This window comes from Branchiostoma lanceolatum, chromosome 10 (genome assembly GCF_035083965.1).
Source record: "Branchiostoma lanceolatum isolate klBraLanc5 chromosome 10, klBraLanc5.hap2, whole genome shotgun sequence".
Taxonomy (NCBI): Eukaryota; Metazoa; Chordata; class Leptocardii; order Amphioxiformes; family Branchiostomatidae; genus Branchiostoma; species Branchiostoma lanceolatum.
Window position 1 is genome coordinate 3,761,841 of NC_089731.1, and position 19,458 is coordinate 3,781,298.

Genomic DNA, 19,458 nt, shown 5'->3' on the forward strand with positions numbered 1-19,458 from the left:
ATAAAATTTACTTGCTGTGGCCTTATATGTAATAACCGCCCTTCGGCGTATTGGCTTTTGTTTGGCCTAGTGTCCATATTGTTTTATATTTAAATCTCCACTTGTAGAAGCCAGCTACATGTAGATCATGTCAACGAGGTAATGAAGAGGCATATCCAACTCTTGTGCTGCAAAAAGAGCACTTTTTTCTTTGTTTTTATTTACAATTGCACAGTGGTAGTATGAGCAGAAAATAAACCCTACCATACAAAGCGCATCCTTTCACAATTTTTATCTCAACATTTTTAACAGTCTTATTCTACACATACTTCTCTTCAATACTCTTGCAAGATACATGTACGTACATGTAGTTAATACTCTGCAATTGCGTTGCACAAAATACTGACTAGGCTTCCACAATTTATCCACATGTGGTTGCTTCGTAAAGGTTTATCAATTGCAGTAGTTTTTTCAAATGCGTTAACATAAAGCCACTATCTCTTAGAACATATTCAGTGCAAATAAAACTACAATGTAACTTTGTGTCACTTTCCACTTTCATTTCGTTTATCTTGGAGCATTGATAAAACTATGTCTATCAGAAAATATCTAGAAGCGGTAAGTAGTCCTGATCATAATAAGACAGTTCTGAGATTGAAACTATATAATACAAGACTTAGTATTGTAACCTTCGTGTAGTGTTAGGACTATGAGGGTGCATGTAGTAAGTGTGGCAAGTAATGCTCTAAGTTTGGAAGTACACAGTTGAAGTTTGACGGGTCCTAGCTTAGAAAATAAATCAACTAAAACAAACAATCGGTTTTCTAAACACCTTATAATGTCTGCATAGTCTACTGCTACATAACTTTAACTCCGAAGGTTGGCATATCTACAGACCACTGGAAAATACAGCTACTTACGGTAGTTCTGAAATCAATCAAACCATTGTCCCCAGTACATTGTACAGTGTAGATGTAGCACTTGAGAAGTACACTATGTAAGCGAAACTTTGTAAAGATACAATTGTTTTTTTTTTCTATTTAATTCTAGTGACAGACATCAGTTTGACACACAGTTCAAAACATAGAAGCTTTTCCTTATTCAACCGTAAGGTAAGATAACATACCTTGACTTTCATTAAGAAGTAGATTTTTACACTTAGTGATGTTAAGGACTCAGTTCATCACTATTGAGGTGCGAGGGAAAGGTTTAGGTAGTTTGGAGTACATTTGAAAAATACAAGTCCTCTGTGACAGGAAATTATCAACCTTTTTTTATCCCTGAACAGCTCAAAATACTTGAATGTCATTTTTTGCTGTGTGTCACTGTGCTTTCTGCAGTGATGGTTCTAGTAGCTCTGTGAGCAGGGCTAGAGATACCTGGTAAAGTTGAGTATAGTTGGACCATACACATTACAGAGTACCTAAAATTGCATATAGTAATGTTTTGTCCTCCCAAAGTTCAGTTCTTAATTCTTAATCCATCTTTAAGTATTCTTTACACAAACTGGGACACAGTGTGGCCTGTTGAGGAGTGTTGGGGGCATGTTTCCTGTTTTCTACACTATCTCTGGACCTGGAACCCCGCGCTGCCGTCAGGACCTCGGGGCTGCCGCACGACGTTCACTCCGTCTTCTACCTTCAGCTCCTCCAGCTGCTGGACTAGATGGGCAGGCCTGGGGAGTGCAACAGGGAGAGATGCAATATTTACATTATACAGAAATGGGGTGTGGATAGAAAGACAACTATGAGCGAAGTCGATGGAGAACAATCAAAGCCCACAGCTGTCACCAGCACCCATCTCTCCGTCTGGGGGCAGAAATTTTCTTAAGCTTGTCGGGACGGACGAAAATTTCACCTTGTCCGTCAAAACAATTGAACTTCATGACATGATTTTCATGAAAAAGGTTTCTGTAGACAAAATTTTTTCACAGACTCAAACCAATAAGAGGAACGAAACTTGGCACACTTAATAGCTGATACCTATTATTATCATTACCAATAGGATACTAAAAGTAAATAAAGCTACCTCTCTTCCTGGGTCTCCTCTGCTGACGTCGCCCCCAGTATTCTGAGCCGAGCCTCTGCATACTCTGCCTCCCTCTGAGCCAGGGTTTTGTGCTTCGCCTTCGGCTTACCGTCTGTGCTGTTGGGGGATGATGTGTCGCTGGAGTTGGTTGGACGTTTGAGGATCTTCAGCTGGGGCTGGTACTGTGTGCGTTGTGTGTCCTCCTCCAGGACTATGGGCGCTGCAGGACTTCTATTGTTGTTTTTTCTGTTACATTGGAAAATAAGTGGTCCTCAGTCAACAGATGAATGCAAATTACATACCTTGGCAAACAGAACAAACAGTACAAGAAGCCTGAATGACTTCCAATGTGACTGGAATTTGCACAACAAATGATTGCACAGATGTGTTTTGAATGATTATGTATATGTTGCCAACAGTGACAAATTGACATGACCAGATGAATGCTATATTAGTTGGCAGAGCATCTGGCCCGTGTTTATGGCTATCAGAAAGGCGTTGCGACTGAGAGTCAGGTGCATAGTATTATTTTAGTAAAATATTCCCTAAAATTTAGTAAAAATGTGTTTACGTTAAATAGTATTGATAGAAGAAAAAAATTTAAACACAGGGTACACAACAGTTTACTTACTTGATCTTGATTTCTTTTGTCTTCATATCTTTCTCTAAGCGACGTTCTAACTCCTGAGAACAGTATGAGCAACTTGTTATATAGACTTAATAAGTAGAACATTTGCATACTTTATATGTTTTGGATCTGTGAAATAGAACACTTTTCATTCAGATTATTTTACTCTAGCAGTTATTCATAATACATAATCAGTTCACACATCTACTTGATTTCTGATACTATACAAACATCAATATAAACACATACATGTTGCTGTTGTGCAAAGCTATTTGAGTTTTGAAAATAATTTGCTAGACTATAGCAAATTTCCTCAACTTACTTTTTTCCAAAATCATGATATACATGTGCATTCATTGGTTAGGAGAAAATTGTAACTCACGGAAATAAATGTAAGATGCCAATGGTTCTATTGATATCCATACATGGCAAGTTCATACACAAGTACGTCAGAAATTATAGTATCTATGTGACGCACGTCTGACGAATGGAATCTATGGGGTGGGAGGGGGGCACACGTTGTGCGTACTCACGATCCCCACCATTCGCCGATTACTATAACTTTGAAACTAAACTATAAGGCAGCTTATAACTTCCCCAGCTAATAGCACAATATGTTGGTTACGCCAGGAGGGGATTATTTCGGACAGTGATGTCGTTCTTACCCCGCTATCGGCCAAATCTTCCCAGCTGTCAAAAACATCGTCGTTCCCTGCCGCCATATTCCTCTTCTTCACTGTAGGGCGAAACCACTACTGGCAATCCTAAAGATTCGATTCGGATCATCTCTATTACAAGGAATGATTTTAGTTTGATAAACTGAAGTTATGAATGAATACAGTTTTGGTGTTAAATAACGTTCTCAAAGACCAGAAGAAGGTCAGAACTTAGATTTAAAATTTTAGGACAAAATTTCTGTCTGTCCCCTCTAGTTCGTAATGGGTGCGTCTAATTTCGAGTTCGAAACAAAATGGCGGCCACTTCTGTTCCAGTTAGTCCGTACTCCAAAGTAAGGAATTCACAGCTGTTCTTTACTTGTTAAATGCATTGTGTGTACTTCATGATAACATCATATAACTTAGGATTTCAGCATGATTATTTTGAATGAACTGATTCAGTGCAACAGTCATAAAGGCTTGCATACCGTACTTGTTTTCCTAAGTCGAAATGTTTGTTTACGTTTGGCCAAGATTATTGAGGTAGGGTACCCGTACTTTCACCCAGACACACCCATTTTTGCCGTAAACTTGTGGGTCTGAATTGAGTCATGTTGTATCGATAGATTGAAAATTGAACTTGAGACGGATTTCACAAGTCCTAATTCAAGACCTTGTAGCAATTTTTCAGGTGTGTATCTTTGACTTTTGAGGCAAAGTTCAATTTCAATGTTAACTTTGTAACATTTATCACAAACTTGGAATTGAAGATGAAAATTAAAAGGTGCCTACCAACGAGCAATTACTATTTTTGTTCACATCTGGAGTATTCGGCTTTTGCACACTGACTAGTTGGCAAAAGGACGTTAGAAGATCACATAATGATAATCATTAATGCAATAGATGAGCAGGTCATTTACTAGTTAACATTTAGATTAATCTTTTACCTACCATCTGCTTTCTGCCCAACACTGTGTCGCATTAAGATCATTGAGAGTGCTCCTTAATCGCTTAATGTTGTTGCCCTTCACAGTGTATTTCAGTTGCAGAGGGTGTCTGACGAATTACATTGTACCAGGGATTTTATATACTCTCTAAGCAGAGATATTCAATATGAATTACATCAAGTAAATATCATCATAAAATCTACTCTCCAAGCAGAGCAGGGGTCCCGGCTGGTTTTTGATGTGACAAAGTAGAAAGCCCGACAAGAACGCCTAAAAACATGTCAAAAACCTACCATTCAACCCCTCCTCTGCTTGGAGAGTAGATTTTATGATGATATTTACTTGATGAATCGGTAATTCATATTGAACATTTCTCTCCAGAAACCGCCCATACGAACCCCCAGTATGATGATCTCCAGCGAGTGGTCAGAGGTCCAGCAGAACATTGGGACGCTCGTCAGCGACCATCAGAACAACAGACCAATCAACGCGCAGGATTTCCCCTTCATTAAGAAGAGCCACTGGACACCTAGCGGAGACGTCACAAACTGCAGCATCTGTCGGAAAAAGTTTGGCCTGACAGACAGAAAACACCATTGCTACAGGTGAGAAAACTACTACTAGTAGCACTGTGATACTGTACGTAGTGATCAAATTTGACCGGCAATATCGTGCAATTAGTCTGTCAAGATAAGTTGTTTTGCTTCATGGCTGCTATCTTAAGTAGTGTAGGACTGATGATAGTAAAAGTAGGGTTTTGCCATGATTAACTATGGGCCATACTAGTAAACTAGTACATTTGTATATATCATCTTAAGGTGTAACTAAGTTCATCCATGAAAGATGTATGTCCCTTTACTGGAACTAAGTCACAAGCAACACAACTGTGGTATTCCTATTAAAAGTTTGACTTTGAGTATATTTTATATATGGCCTCCGTTGGTTTGAGTATGTTGCATTTTTGCAATAACATGAAAAACCACCCAGTGGTGTACAACTAGAGTACAGGATTACATTGGATAACCCACAAAGACCAGAGATTATTATCTATTAAGTAAAGAGTAGCTGAAACTGGAATTGAAATTAAAGTTCCTACCTGGCCAAACATCCTGTCATCCTACTACGTAGTACTGCATTCTTGTGGTTGTTGCAGGTGTGGCCAGGTGTGCTGTTGGAAGTGTACCAGGTACAAGAGGAAGCTGTCCATCTTAGCGGAGCCTGATCCAAATGGGCGCAACTACCAGGTACAGTCAAACAGTTATATAAAACAGGACATTCTCTGATCCATAATGTAACAGCTCTGATTTCAAGGCTGTAGTTTAGCCTTTTGCACATGATTGTTCTTCTTGCTTTTATAATACAGTTATTACTTGAAAACTAGATGTTACTAAGGATTGTCTTTGAAAGTTTGATGAAGTTTCCTTCTATAGATCTAAATCTTTAACTCTTTCTCACCAGAAATTGATGAGGATGAGGATGATTAGTAAGGTCTCGACTTTTTCTTTTCATACTGTTCTTGGCAGGATGTATAGAACTGCACACAAGTATAGTCCTGTCAATAAAATGCATGCCCTTTTTCATATGCAGCTGACTGCACACTGTACTACCAAGGTGTCTACCTGATCGCAGATGCAAACACCTTTCTGCTGTAGGTCTGTCGCTACTGTGTCTGTTTTCATGCTTGATTTGCTGAACAACTCACTGATTTACCTGTAAATGTTACCAGTTACAATCTTGCCAATATTCCTGAATTTCCTGCGAGACTGTCTATTATTCCTACAACTTTGGAGAAAGAAAGACCATAGTGCTTGCATTCTAAGAATCTAACCTTATCCTCAAATTATCATGGAAGCTCATCTATGTTGGTAGTAATCATAGTACAATGCTAAAATTTCTTCCAACCTTATAATTAGTGTTGGAAGAAAGTTTAGCATCATATTATAACCTTATCCCCATTGCTGTCTATCCTATCAGGTATGTGCCTCCTGTTTTGACGAGGGCCCACAGACCATAGGCCAGACCCAGGACCTCACAGACCTGTTCTACACACTGAAGGGCAGGAAGACCAGTCCCAAGTACAAGCCAAGGTTGGGCACTAGGCTGCACAGGAAACTCGACTATCACAAGGTAGACACTTGTATGTGTTGTCATTCTTAAAACTTAATGTGTCTGCTACTCTTCTGATCATTGATTTTTTTCATCCATGAGGAGGAGAGTTGAATGCTTATCCATGGTGAAGCGATGGGAGAAGCAAGAGAGAGAGAGACCTAGTCTTGCACTAGTCGTAGAAATAATGAAGTTTTATTCCTTTGCAACACTTTGTACACATACATTTTTGGTCAAAGAATTTAGAATGTTACTGTAGGAAGGCAAAGATGTATCCAACTGCTCAACAGTCTGCCATTCAGTTGTATGCTGGCAAAAAGACAAACCTGCTTAAATGGTGCATATGTGTTACAAAATACTAAAAAGTACTTGTGTACTCATGATCATTGCTGCAGGATTCTAGTCTTCAGCTGTTCTTACTTATCTTAGTTCAAATGAAAATTGTTTCCTCAGGAGTGCCGTCGCCTGACTGAAGGGTTCCTCGCAGCAGGAGGGACGTCGTGGCTGAAGTCAGCGTCTCTGGAGATCATGAAGAATTTTTCCCTCCCAGACTGGCAGAAAGGAACATTCTATCTTCCCAAGGGGGCCACAGACTTCTGTCAGGTCTGCATTTATTTTATCTGTAGTGAAAGGAGGTTCTCATCCAAAACTGATATTTGCCTTGCTCACATTTTGGTATAATTCGTCAGCTACCTTCTTCATGGTCTGAATAAATTCTACTAGTTCTTGTGGTGGTGTTGCAGCAAGGATAAGGTCCTAAATTTGGTTGAGTACAGTAGTTGACAATGCTATCAGAGGGCATTGAACTTGAAAGGCAAAGTTTTAAGTTAAGCTGAAAAATCAGTTGTAGAAACATTGAGACAAGATGATGAGTTAGAAAAATATCTGTCAAAATTGTAAAACATTATGACCATAGTACATCTTCTGTCTTGTGACAAAAACTATGTTTCAAGCCACTCTGCAATATTTTGTCTATCCATCCATGATATTCAATCATGACTCCATCAATATTTTCTCTATACCCCCATGTGTAGCTGTGTGAGCAGAAGTTTGGGCTGCTGAAACAGAAGCACAACTGCCGTGTGTGTGGGCGTGTCATCTGTGCCGCCTGTTCAGCTGAGAACCTCATACTGTATGTACCTGATGATGGGGAGCAAGACTCAGGTATACAATATAGTCTTACTGATATTACTGTAGAGAACCTATCTCAGGCTGACTTGAGCTTCTGATGGTTCAAACAAACAGGTATAGTCTTACTGATATTATTGCAGATAAGCTAGGAAAATATAAGGCGAAATATACTGAAAACTAGGAAATTGATAGGATGCAAGGTGTACATGTACATCTACTCTGCTAATGACTTAAAGCCCTGTCGTATTCTATTCATCAGCTCTCTTTAAAATCACCTTGCCAAAACTGAAGGCACCAATGATTTGGTTTCTAAGATGAATGAATCGATAGATAAAGCATATGTTGCAAAAATAGAATGTTTTTTCCTCACCCAGACCCCCACTGGGCCATCATCAAGGTGAAAGGCTGTCCTGAGGTGGAGCCAAACCTGTGCCTGTACCAGCGCGTGTGTGGGTCCTGTCAGGCACAGTTAGAGGACATCCAGCTGGAGCAGGTCACACAGGCTGTCGTGGAGGAGGAACAACAGGACATCTTCTCTAGCATTAAACAGGTACTTCAGTCTGTACTCAAGCTTTTAGTGTTATTGGTTTTGTGATGCACACACTCAAACGCATACACACACGCGCCCGTGCGCACACACACACACACACACACACGTACACTCACACACACACACAACACACACAATTTGCACACTCACTCGCACACACAAACATACATGATGTACACACACACACACACACACATACATAGAGTTTGCCAATGCAAAACTAATGGCAGTAAACCACAGCTTACCACTGGCAGACCTGTACAAAGTTGAACAGAATGATATGACAGCAAATCAAATTGCATGCCAATTTGGCATTGTTCTGTTGCCCATTACATGTTGTATTTTAACACTGACAGTTCTCCTGATCTCCTATCAGGTTTATGAGAAGATCTCAGCCACCCAGTCCAAGGTTGACACCCAGCTGCCCAAGTACCAGGAACTGATCGAGGGTCTGGAGATTAGTGCAGGCAGCCCCAAATACCTGCCACAGGTCAGACATACATTGTACAATGATATGTATATGCAAGACCTGGTGTATCTATGTAGCACACTTAAAAACACTTGGAGCACATTAAAGATCCCATCACACTTATCAAAAACTTACTAGGGGTCCATCCTGATGTGAGTGGATTAAACCTTACAGTCTGGTTTTACGCAGCTTTTAACTGTACAAAACTGGTGTGTTATGCCAAAATGCAGTTTACCTGTTACACAAAACAAATTAGATTTGAGTTGTCGTAATTCCCACCTTTTCTCCAGACAAGAAGTAACATACAGCTTGTAAATACAGTACAGAACTGATTACCTTAAAGGTGTATTACCGGTTGTGTGAAACAAACAAAACGTGTGTGGCCTTAATTCACCACTTTTCTGCAGGCGAGAAGTAACATGCAGATGTTAGCCAAGGCGCAGGCGGACCTGTTGGACCACCTGACCAGGCTGGTTGTGGAGGTGTCCAGTCTGAAGCTTCAGTGATTATAATCAATATACTTACAGCCCAAACCAATACGATAGAACTTAATACATATTATCCTCTACTTATCTGCAGGCGAGAAGTAACATGCAGATGTTAGCCAAGGCGCAGGCGGACCTGTCGGACCACCTGACCAGGCTGGTTGTGGAGGTGTCCAGCCTGAAGCGGCTGCAGCCCAGCACGGCCGCCCAGCTGAAGCTGCTGAAGGGCCTGCTCCGGGCTAAGTACGAGTTCTACCAGGAGAACATGTTCCAGTTCAGGGACCTGAGGAGGAGACTGGAGGCCATGACACCTACAGAGGTCAGTGCTGATGTTTTTTTATTTATCTATTCATCTTCAGTTAATTCAATAACTGATTTCCAAGGGAGCCCTTGAAATTACAGATAATAAAGGTCATAACATAAAATAATAATAAACATAGGAATAATACAGAACAAACTCGATATGGCAGACAATAGCACTGAAATCATCAAACAAAAGTAAACAAATGATGTTGAGCGGGTCAGAGGTCATAGCAGTAACATAGGAGTAATATAATCATATAATCAAAACAAACTTAATGGACAAGCTTGAGAAATATTTGTTCATAGCTGGAAGGTCACTGAATTTAAAAATCACCGTAGACTTCAGCATATTTTCACCTGAAAATCTACTCCATCACATTGGACAGGGCTCATGGACCTGTGAATATCGACCAATCTTTAAAAATCACCAAATAATCGAGAGAACATGCTAATCTTTGCGTTTCTATTGACCCTCTTTCTACCCCCTCCTCCTTTATAAGGTACTGAATGAGATCCAGGCCATAGTGGACCACCAGGCCATCAACTCTGCCTACATCAGTACCAAACAGCTGGGGCTGGAGGCTCTGCTCTTAGCAGGTAACAACAGTAAGCACACAAAAATTCACAGGGCAAATAATACTGTGTGTCTTTTTCCTCAAAAAACGTTTGCAGTCTTGTAGACTGTATCTATTCTACACCCTCTGTTGTGCTCTTTGTAGCTTTCTACTAGTAGCTTTCTACTGGGTGGTGAGACATTTGCTTGTTACTCTCCCTTACGTACATGTAGGATTCCTGGTTTTTATGCTGTTTGTCTCAGTGTAGTACATGTACTACAATGTAGGTCTTACCAATTTTTTATGTGTCGGGGTACATCATCTAACAAAATGATAAAGACTTAGTCCTGAAGATGTTGCTGAAACTCAGATACTGTTGTTTGTTACAGATAAACACCAGTTCCCCCCCAGGATAGCCCAGGTGTTGGCGACAGTGGAGGGAGTTGTTATGGAGGAGCTGCAGATCAGCATTCAGGAGCATAGGGAGGACTGGGAACAGCATCAGTTGCAGGTGATACCAAACATCCATCTCCTTATATTAAAAACCTGTGTCCTGCTGAGCCCGACAATTGTCGATTTGCTTGTTCTGTATGCTAGCCCTGACAGTTGTCGGGTTGAGGGTATTTCTAGAATGTTGCACCCGCGCGGTTGTAGTAGAGCGAATTAACTAAAAATGAGTAATATCAAACTAGTACTCTTTGTTTCCAAGGTGGCTGGGCACTTCAAAAGTGGGTGTATATTTTTGCTTTGGAAATCCAGCAGGACTAAGTGTTTAGAAATTTGGTTCCCATCTGTTCATATCTTCAAAAGAGGAATATCATAGAAAGAAGCTATCAGTTTGAAATTTATGCTGTTTATAAGTATTATCATTGAATATCTACTGGCCTAACACTGTATATATATTATAATATAACACATATAATGGCTATTTTCCAGGTTCAGGAGTTTGTGAAGCGCTGTCTGCAGGGCTCCTCCCACCGGTTTGTGCGCCCGTCACGGCGCCTCACCAAGGCGCACGGAACCAAGTACGTGTCGCAGTTTCTGACGGAACGCAGCGAGATCGTCGTCACACAGATCTACCTGCAGCTCTGCGCCAAGTGCGTTGACAAGAAGTTCAGGAAAACGAAGGAGTCTCTTCAGGCCGCGCAGCTGCAGCTGGTGGAGAATCAGGAGAAGGGTCAGAGGTCAACAACAGTTGGAACTGAATCTACTACTAGCTAGACAGAACTAAGACAGACAGAAAACAACCCCAATTGATCTAGACACCTGTTTTACCAACGTTGCAACCTAATGAAAATATTCACGGATACTAGCCAGACAGTTGACCAAAGCTATGCCATTTGCTTCTGGCCTGAGGGATTCAATAGCATTTTAGAATGCAGGTGTTCTTGGGGGTAGTACCTCTGATGAAAACTGTCAAATTTTGTCAATTTTTTACAATATTATAGTACATCAAATTTTATGTCTATCAGTGTTAAAACTATCATGTATTGAAATGGGTCAAAAGTGGACAACAGTCACTGTCACTATACAGTGGTAACTGAAATCGACATGATTGTACTACAGTATAGTTAAACACTAATTGAACAAAACTACTCCATTTGCTGCCTACGCCAGTGGTATTGAATATCAAATGTAAAAAGCAGGACTCTTCATGTAGTTGTATATCTCTGATGAAAACTATGTTGCTCGCAAATTTAATCTATCAGTGTTCAGATCGCTATCAGAGGCAGTATTTTCAATGTGCCATTACGCTATACAATATACGCTACGTAGCAGTGTACCTTACCAACACGTAAGGTATTAGGACCAAAATGCCAAAGTTCACCAAAAGTAGTACATGTAGTTGATAAACTACTGTTTTTATTCAAATGTTCTTCTCATTAGCTGGACCAAAGAATAATCATGACTTAGATAACTAAAGAATCAGGTGGGTTATAACTAAGATTTCTATACTGTTGCAATTGTTATTGTAAGTTATGACATAGATTTTATGATTATCCAAATAGCTTCTAATACCATCACGTAACTCATTTTGTTATTATCATGACGGATTGTATCGATTCTGTACATTGTATTTGGCCCTTATTTGAATTTGTTCGAAAATTTTGTACCATTTATTTTATAATGTAAACAGATTATATTGCTAGCTATAAAGATGAAAACAAAAGTGGTTGCTGTGTGTGAATAGTTTTCTCTCCACAATAAAAACATTTCTATTTACTTTGGATCAAAGATTAATACTACAGATGTCTAGCCTGAGTGTCATCCTAGTAAGTTCCAGGCTCTCCCTGCACCAACAGAAGAGCGTGGAACCAACTAGGATGACACTCAGGCTAAAAGTTTGATTAGATAGAAAAATTATCAGTCCCGCGCAACACAAGGAAAACAAAACACATTTGAAACTTTTGTATTGCCTTTAATACAATATGCAAAAATAGTGTTGAAACGCAATACAGAAAACAAAAAAAAGATTTACATGACTTTTGTATATTACATTGTGCCCTCTCAAAGTGAGAGGACAAAAGATTTGTGTTACAAAATAAAATTATCGCGGTTCCACAAAGCTAGGCAGCACTTACGATGTGCTGACTGCATAGTTCTCTGAAATTTTCATTGCTTTTGAAATTATGATTTTTAACAATTATTATACATACCTCAAAATGTAATCTTATTCCTTAAAATTGCCATATTAGATTTTGTGACCTAAGAAAGACAATATAAAAATCTAAAACAAATCTACCTTTTGGATATTTTAATCCAGCATCATAAAGTACAATATTTACAGTAGAAAAGCTAAATCATTTTTTGTATAAAATGGCAAGATATCCACATTTGCGCAACAATGCATGTTTCAGTCATTCTAGACCTCGCTTGTTTCTAGGTCAAAGTCTTTCAGCTCTTTCTTCTTCTGTTGCCGACCAGGAAAGTATTTCATCTCTGTTCCTGACTTATCTGGTTTGCTTGACGACCTCAGCTTGGCTGGCGATTGGTCCCTTCCCCTTTTTGAATGCAACAAGGCGCCTGATTGGTCCACTCTGTGTGAAGTCTGTAAGGCAAGCGGTGATTGGGTGGGACTTTCAGGGACAAAGAAGGGGTCCATTTGCTCAATGGCTGACGTACTCAGGTCAGTCTCCTGTAGATGGAGAACGCCAGGTGTGGCCGGATGCGGCTGGTTTCCCGTCCTCTGGAACAGCTGGAGTCGGTACTCAGGTGTCGCCAGGTGCTTCATTTGCAAGCGGTACTGGTCCACAAGATTTTGCCTCAAGACACCTTTTGGGGTCTCCTGTCCAGCGTCTTTTCCATGCTCGGCTAACACCCGCTCCTTCGATTTCGACCTTGACCTGTGACCCGTCTTAACCTTTGGCTCGGCAGTCTTAATTTCTGCCCCCATCCAACCTTTGACCGGTACTGCAGAGGGTTCAGGAGGTGAAAGGTCATCCTCCTCATCACTCATGATGTACCTCTCTGCCTCTCTCCTGTTTCTCCTAGACTTTGTGTTGATGGTGGGAAGAAGTTCGCCAGCCTTCTCAAAGGGAGACTTTGGCCTGACTCTTTCTAACTGTTCCCTTCTCCTCCTTTCGTCCATCTTTGTTGTTCTTTTGTTCTCCCTATCATCTTGGCGGATGGCATGGCCTGGACGAGGACTCTTGTCTCGCTGTGAGACAAAAGATGTTTCCTGCATCCCCGACTCTCCGGTGCCCTGATAATCTGTTTGCTTGTTCTCCAGCACCATCCCTTCCAGCCTTTTCTCTCTTGCCTTCTTCTTTAAGAATGGCACTTTCTTTTTCGACTTTCTGTCAACACCTGAGTCTTCCTTCGTTCCTTCTCTAGTTTTGGAAACCCTTTTATCTATTTCTGAATCAAATCCCTTGTCCGTAATGTCCGGAAGTGGACTGGATCTTTTTTCCTCTCTGTGACGTCTCCTGTTTCCAGTTTCTTCTTTTCCTTCTTTCTGCCTTGGTGACATCGGCCTACTTCTGTGCCTAGGTGAGTCTTTTTCCTCCGGTATTTCTTCTACCTCTACAATTGTAGAAGAAACCGGTTCCATGCAGATGACTGACGCCTCTTCACTCCTTCTTTTCGATAACTTCTTTTTCTCCTGCCTTCTATCTTTAGTCCTCATGTCTGTGCCTTTAGACCTTGATTTTGGGATGTCAACTTTACTTTCTGGAACTGTACCTGGCATCTGTACATCTATTCTATCAGGTCCTTCTTCGGGCTCGTCCATGTTCAATGAAATGTTTGGCGAGCTTTTAGCCATCGCTGTTCTACCGATGAGAACTTGCCTCAACATGTCCTGATCAGTCGGAATGTTGGCGGTGAACTGAAGGTCGGATTCGCTCCTGCTAATGTGTGAAACCCGATCCTTGTGCTCCATGACTCGGATCTGTCGCAGGGTGTCGGAGGTGTCCGAATCCTCCTGTGGAATGTTGATCACTATGGACGGGACGTTCCCTGACCTTTGACTACTGACCTGCTTGAGGTCGCCATCGCTGTGTGCCCTTGGGGCGGGGTCGTTTGCGCGTAACCTTGTCAGCGATGCCGACCTGAGGTCAGGGTTACTGACCGTCACGACACTCGAATTACTGACCACAAGGTCCTGCAGCGTGTACGCCTGCAGGCTGTGAGGCATGCTGGGATTGATGTGCACCCTGAGCGGAAACTTCTCCTTCAGGAGTTTCTTGACCGCGACCTTCAGCGGTAACTCCAGACTGGCCACCATGAAGCTCTTCCCCGTGAATCTCTGTTTTATACAAACTTCCAACCTTACAGTCCTCATCTCCACCATATCCTTTCCTACATCCTCATACTCCAGGCCTTTCTTGAAAGAGAATTTTGTGGGAACAAAGGTGACCTTGGTGCCCTCCCCTTTGCCCTTGATCTCGTACTTGACCTTGGGCTGCTGCTCCTCGAGATCGACTTTGACGTCTTCAGTCTTCCTCTTGGTCTGACCTTTCTTGTCTGGGAGAAGAAGGCTCTTGACATGTAGAGAAGCGATCATGGAGGTGTCAGCTGTTGAAAGAGAGAAAAAACACATCATTGTATGTATTGAATCTTGTTTAAAGTAAAGAAGTCATATTCTACAATATACATCAACAGAATGAATGAAACACAACCAGACATCTACTCAATGAGATCAAATTAAAATTGCAGTAGCTTCCAAGTTTGAAAATTGTGAAAAAGCTCCACCTGGTGGCAGAAGTAGGTCTTGCAGCTCCCAAACTCGCACCTTCAGAACAGCTTTCCTGGAGTTGTACTCGAAGGACAGAAGCAAGGAGCCACCAACTGTAGTGGGACAAAAAATGAAATACAATACACAAATTAATCAAAAGTCTTCCTAACTACTAATGCATACAACACCTGCAACATAATAAATCTTTTCTAGTCAGTAAAAAAAAATGTGCAACTACAAACTAAACAGAATCAAATTCTGTACCTGCTTCCTCCTCCAGACTGACAGGTTTGTCCTGCCTGTCCCCCCAAGCCGTCTCAGCTGCCTCAGAAGCATCTGTTCGATCATCGCTATGGTTACCGGAACCACCTGTTCTACCGTCCCCACCGTTACTGGAGTCTCCTCCCCTGTTCCTGGAGTTTGCCAGTTCCTCCTCCTGCTGTTTGATGACCAGCTGACGGGCCTGGCTGGCAGACATGGCCAGGAGATCTTTGACACCTGTTCAGGGTGATAGTAGAACAGGCTTGTTACTTAAATGTTACCAGACTGCGTTAGTTTGTCATAGAACAAGATAGTACAAAGGTGGAAGCTTTGGTCTGCTTACACACCATCCCTTTGATTACAGCGAAAGGATGAGGTAACAGCATTAAAATGAGTGTGTCAAGGAATGTTTTGCTTGTGAGGAAGCTCAGAAGTCAATGCAGATTTTCTATTTTTCTATGCCAGGCAATGTCTTTACATATTACTTAGGACGACTTGAGTGAAGGGACACTGCATACCAAATCTACTCAAAACGCAACATGGTTCAGGCTGTAATTGTTTTACAATACATTGTGCAGCCTGCTTTGTACAAAGCACAATTTCAGAGCCTCAGAATAAACCCAGAATACTCACGCAGCTTGTCCTTGTGCTCCTCCAGCATCTTGCGACACTCCCCCTCCGCCACGTCCACACACGTCTCACCATGGTGGTTCTTCAGGTCGGTCTGTCCTCCCGCAGTCAGCAGAGCCTACAGGGCAGGAGTAGTAAAATGATTATCATGTTTCTGCTATGAAGGTCATCCTAAGTCACCTCAGTCTGCTTTTTCAAGCTATCTATTTGCAAATTAGTATCATTACATTGAAGTGTCATCCTTGAAAACAGGGGACTGCAAAAAATTTGTTGCTGGTTGGGTAAGACAGTTTCTAGGAAGAGAAAATGGATGGGACTGTTTCAATGTGTCCTCTGACAGCAGGTGGTTGCCTGCGCCAGGTAGTTGCTCTGCCAGGTTTGACTGTATCAAACTTTTCATTCCCGCAAACTCCCTGGAAATGTTACCCTACTGAGCCAGCAAATGGAGGCTACTTCTTCATAGGAAAGGTGCCATTAGGAACGGGACAGACGTTATGTGTAGACAGAAATGCTCTCTCACCTTGAGACAGTCGGGATGGTCCTCCTTGGCAGCGTAATGCAGAGTTGTGCAGCCATGGAGACAGTCTGCTGTGTTAGGGTCACCTGAGGGAAAATCAGACATATCATGGTTATTTGTAGGTCTTAATCATTACAATTTCTGGGAAGAAAGGCAGAAAATTAAACTCTAGCCCAAGTTTTGAGCTTATACACCTTTGCCATTATACCAAAATGAAAATAAACACAGTTCTATCATACTTATTAATGGAAAGTTGATTGGCCCTTGCAGTACAGTGTATTATGAAAAGATTTACAATGTACTATACTATACTATAGTCTATAGTGATATGTGTAAAAATACCCCCTTATTCATTTCAGTTAAATGTTAGGCTAGGACTTTTATTTATTACAGACTCTTGGCAGATCCAATAACCATCCAAACATGACAAGAGCAAGCCAACACCATAGCTGAAGCATATGGATTACAGCGTGGAGGCATTTTCTGATAATGAATAATTGATGTCCCCATTACAGCCTGTGATAGCACGGCTGACATCCTTTCACAACCCTTCACAATGGGTAATACAGGACTGCAGTGTCGTGCCAGCATCAGTTTACAGGGAACTATAAGAGACATTCAGATAAGGCTCTGTATCATATAAACTTTAAATAAAGGTACCAAATTTTGTCAGACATTGATCTTTATCATGAAATTTGCTCGTAAAGAACCCTGTACTCCATTTCTATTGAATGACCTTTGCAGACAAGACCGGAGGAAGGTCATCATTTACTGATCAATGAAGAGATGTGACTGATCAAATTGTACACGTAAGCATGTTACTGTGGAGAGATAAAGAAAGGAAAGATTAAGCTGGACATGTGTACGTGGGCACCGATAATGGCAGTAATTCACAAAGCTACATACAAAGTGAGAAAGGAACAGCAGCTTGAGTAACATTATCAGTTTTTTTACAGTGATGTGTATAAAGATTTTGCAAATTGCAGATAAAATTTTCTATGACTTGCAACATTACCAGGGGTTCATCTAAATCAGGAAAGAGGGGCGTTGCACCCTCTTGTTTCAGCCCAGCGCCACCTTGTCGAATTCAGATTTTAGCCTAATATCCAGCATACAGCCTTCACTCAGCAATGGATTCTTCCATAAATACATAGAATCCGCTACCTCACATGTGTGTGCTCCCTCTTGTTTAATTTTTCTACAAAAACCCCTGATTACCATAAAAGAAAGAAAAAAGTATTTCAAGCCAGGATGGGAATACTAACCAGCCCCAAAACCAGTCACACTCACAATCATCATAACCGTTTACATGTATTTCAGTCAGATGTATTTGACACATGTAGCAGTTAAGTTATAGCAGCTGCTGCTAAAATTTCATATTGACACTTCTAAGACAAGTTGAAAGGGACTTTTACAATCAATTCTATATAATTGCTAATTAGATAAGTTAGATTACCTTTAAACTTGAGCAGGAGTTTTAACACCTCCACATCCCCGAGAGATGCTGCCTCATGTAGCGGACTCCACTGGTACAGGCCGATCTGGTTAGGGTCCAGGCCGTCCTTCAGAGCTTTCTTCACACCGTGAACGTCGCCGTACCGGACCGCCTCGTGGAGCGCTGTGTCCGAGAAGTCCGCATTCTCCAACTCCATGGGGGGATGGTTCTTTACAACCTAGGACAACAAATTGTACATATGCTTATATTATTACCTGGCATGTAGTGATGCTCCTACAGTGTCATTGCCTCCACTTTACAGCATTTGGTTAAAGTGCTTGAATGATGCTATCTTTGCATAATTGATATGTTTATTGTAGAATCGTTACCAAGTTGAAAGGTTAATTGCAAAGGGAATGGCTAAATGATGGCTGCAAAATATGTTTATCAAGTTGTTTATGCTTACAGCCTGAGAATATGACATCAAATTACACTGTGAAGTTTTTTAAGCAGACATCTTTTATACATTGTCAAGTACAGTTTCTGTTTATGTGATGCTCCTAGGAGTCCTACTACTTGTACTACATTGACCCGACATTCATTGCAGCATTTGGTTAGTGTTGCAGCAATGCTACATCTTTGAATAATTGAAATGTTTATTGCAAAATCGTTACCAAAGGTTAATTGCAAATGACTTACTAGTATAAAGACAAGGACTAAATACAATTGACTACAATGATTAATTGATAGATGCAATTGTTTTCTGATTGCCAGTATTTGCTAATTGATGGCCTGGCAGAAATATGATTTGATTTGTTCACTGACGAATTCTTATTGTTTCCCTTTATACATTAGAATGTTTAGATTTTGAACTATGCTCCAAGGTAAGTAACAATTGATTTCTTTCTCTTTACAACTCTTTATCCAACAATAGACTCATTATTATCATTATGTGATTGACTGACTGGCTGCACGTCTGTTATTAGAATTGTTGCATGTCTACATGGTTATTTTGCATGTCTATGTATTTCCCGGGGTGGGCGGGGCTGTGGGATGGGTTTATTGTTGTTCTGATCGCCTGTCCCGATTCTCACGGCCCCGTCTGGTCACCCGTGAAGGGAAGAATGCGGGAAGCATGTAGCCTGCGGGCCGTTGTCATGGTAATCATAAACATTTTGGGTAATCTCGCATGACGGACGGACGACTGCTCCAAAAGAAAAGATTACTGAAACGTCAGGTCTATGCATTTAGAGAAAGGGACACTAAAAACGATTGCACACAAACACAAATACTTTTCCGACATGTTAATGTTAACCTTTTATAGAGGTGCGTCATGTTATAAAATCGTAAGGTCGACTCTTACACAAGTGTCAAGGCTTACTTACCTAATAAGTCTTGTAAAAAATGGACTTTCCGAACCTCGCTGCCTCATCTTTCTCTTGACTAGGGTAGACAAATGCTACATCTACCACCTAGTGGTTTAAGGATATCGAAAGACCTACATGTCCTGAGATATCTAAGGCTAAAAAGAGAGAAAAGACGCACAAAAACAACTGCGAAGTTTCAGACGCCACTTCCGCGATGATGACTCCCTTGGCGCCTC

At 41.1% G+C, this 19,458-nt stretch overlaps 3 protein-coding genes across 4 annotated transcripts; 1 reads left to right on the top strand and 2 right to left on the bottom strand.

Annotated features, from left to right (window-relative positions):
* Positions 1 to 156: 156 nt before the first annotated feature.
* LOC136443355 (SUZ RNA-binding domain-containing-like) lies at positions 157 to 3,394 on the bottom strand. 2 transcript variants are annotated; one of them, XM_066440565.1, is made up of 4 exons: positions 3,301 to 3,394; positions 2,639 to 2,691; positions 2,008 to 2,253; positions 157 to 1,654 (listed from the first exon to the last, which is right to left on the bottom strand). In XM_066440565.1, exons 1-4 carry the CDS (start codon positions 3,355 to 3,357, stop codon positions 1,543 to 1,545), a joined length of 468 nt encoding a protein of 155 aa, XP_066296662.1. In that variant the 5' UTR covers positions 3,358 to 3,394; the 3' UTR covers positions 157 to 1,542. The 2 variants fall into 2 exon arrangements, with proteins under 2 accessions (XP_066296662.1, XP_066296663.1); XM_066440566.1 differs by lacking the exon at positions 2,639 to 2,691 and having other exon boundaries at positions 3,301 to 3,371.
* A 186-nt stretch (positions 3,395 to 3,580) lies between these two features.
* Positions 3,581 to 11,680, top strand: LOC136443863 (uncharacterized). The gene is made up of 12 exons (XM_066441232.1): positions 3,581 to 3,644; positions 4,620 to 4,843; positions 5,392 to 5,482; positions 6,213 to 6,365; positions 6,798 to 6,947; positions 7,379 to 7,508; positions 7,850 to 8,025; positions 8,402 to 8,515; positions 9,074 to 9,298; positions 9,783 to 9,879; positions 10,226 to 10,347; positions 10,773 to 11,680. The coding sequence occupies exons 1-12, from the start codon at positions 3,606 to 3,608 to the stop codon at positions 11,055 to 11,057; spliced, it is 1,806 nt and encodes a 601-aa protein (XP_066297329.1). The 5' UTR covers positions 3,581 to 3,605; the 3' UTR covers positions 11,058 to 11,680.
* A 554-nt stretch (positions 11,681 to 12,234) lies between these two features.
* On the bottom strand, positions 12,235 to 19,458 carry LOC136443415 (ankyrin repeat domain-containing protein 12-like). Its single transcript, XM_066440639.1, has 7 exons — positions 19,241 to 19,458; positions 17,877 to 18,093; positions 16,424 to 16,506; positions 15,907 to 16,021; positions 15,277 to 15,510; positions 15,030 to 15,125; positions 12,235 to 14,852 (listed from the first exon to the last, which is right to left on the bottom strand). The coding sequence occupies exons 2-7, from the start codon at positions 18,070 to 18,072 to the stop codon at positions 12,700 to 12,702; spliced, it is 2,877 nt and encodes a 958-aa protein (XP_066296736.1). The 5' UTR covers positions 18,073 to 18,093; positions 19,241 to 19,458; the 3' UTR covers positions 12,235 to 12,699.

Coding starts and splice junctions, on each gene's coding strand:
- LOC136443355 (XM_066440565.1), bottom strand. CDS start 3,357: ATGGCGGCAGGGAACGACGATGTTTTTGACAGCTGGGAAGATTTGGCC. Junction 2,254..2,638: donor ACAAAAGAAATCAAGATCAA/GTAAGTAAACTG, acceptor CCAATGTAACAG/AAAAAACAACAATAGAAGTC. Junction 1,655..2,007: donor GAGGAGACCCAGGAAGAGAG/GTAGCTTTATTT, acceptor TGCACTCCCCAG/GCCTGCCCATCTAGTCCAGC.
- LOC136443863 (XM_066441232.1), top strand. CDS start 3,606: ATGGCGGCCACTTCTGTTCCAGTTAGTCCGTACTCCAAA. Junction 6,948..7,378: donor GGGCCACAGACTTCTGTCAG/GTCTGCATTTAT, acceptor CCCCATGTGTAG/CTGTGTGAGCAGAAGTTTGG. Junction 9,299..9,782: donor AGGCCATGACACCTACAGAG/GTCAGTGCTGAT, acceptor CTCCTTTATAAG/GTACTGAATGAGATCCAGGC.
- LOC136443415 (XM_066440639.1), bottom strand. CDS start 18,072: ATGGAGTTGGAGAATGCGGACTTCTCGGACACAGCGCTCCACGAGGCG. Junction 15,511..15,906: donor GGAGCACAAGGACAAGCTGC/GTGAGTATTCTG, acceptor CACCCTGAACAG/GTGTCAAAGATCTCCTGGCC. Junction 14,853..15,029: donor AGACCTACTTCTGCCACCAG/GTGGAGCTTTTT, acceptor CTCTTTCAACAG/CTGACACCTCCATGATCGCT.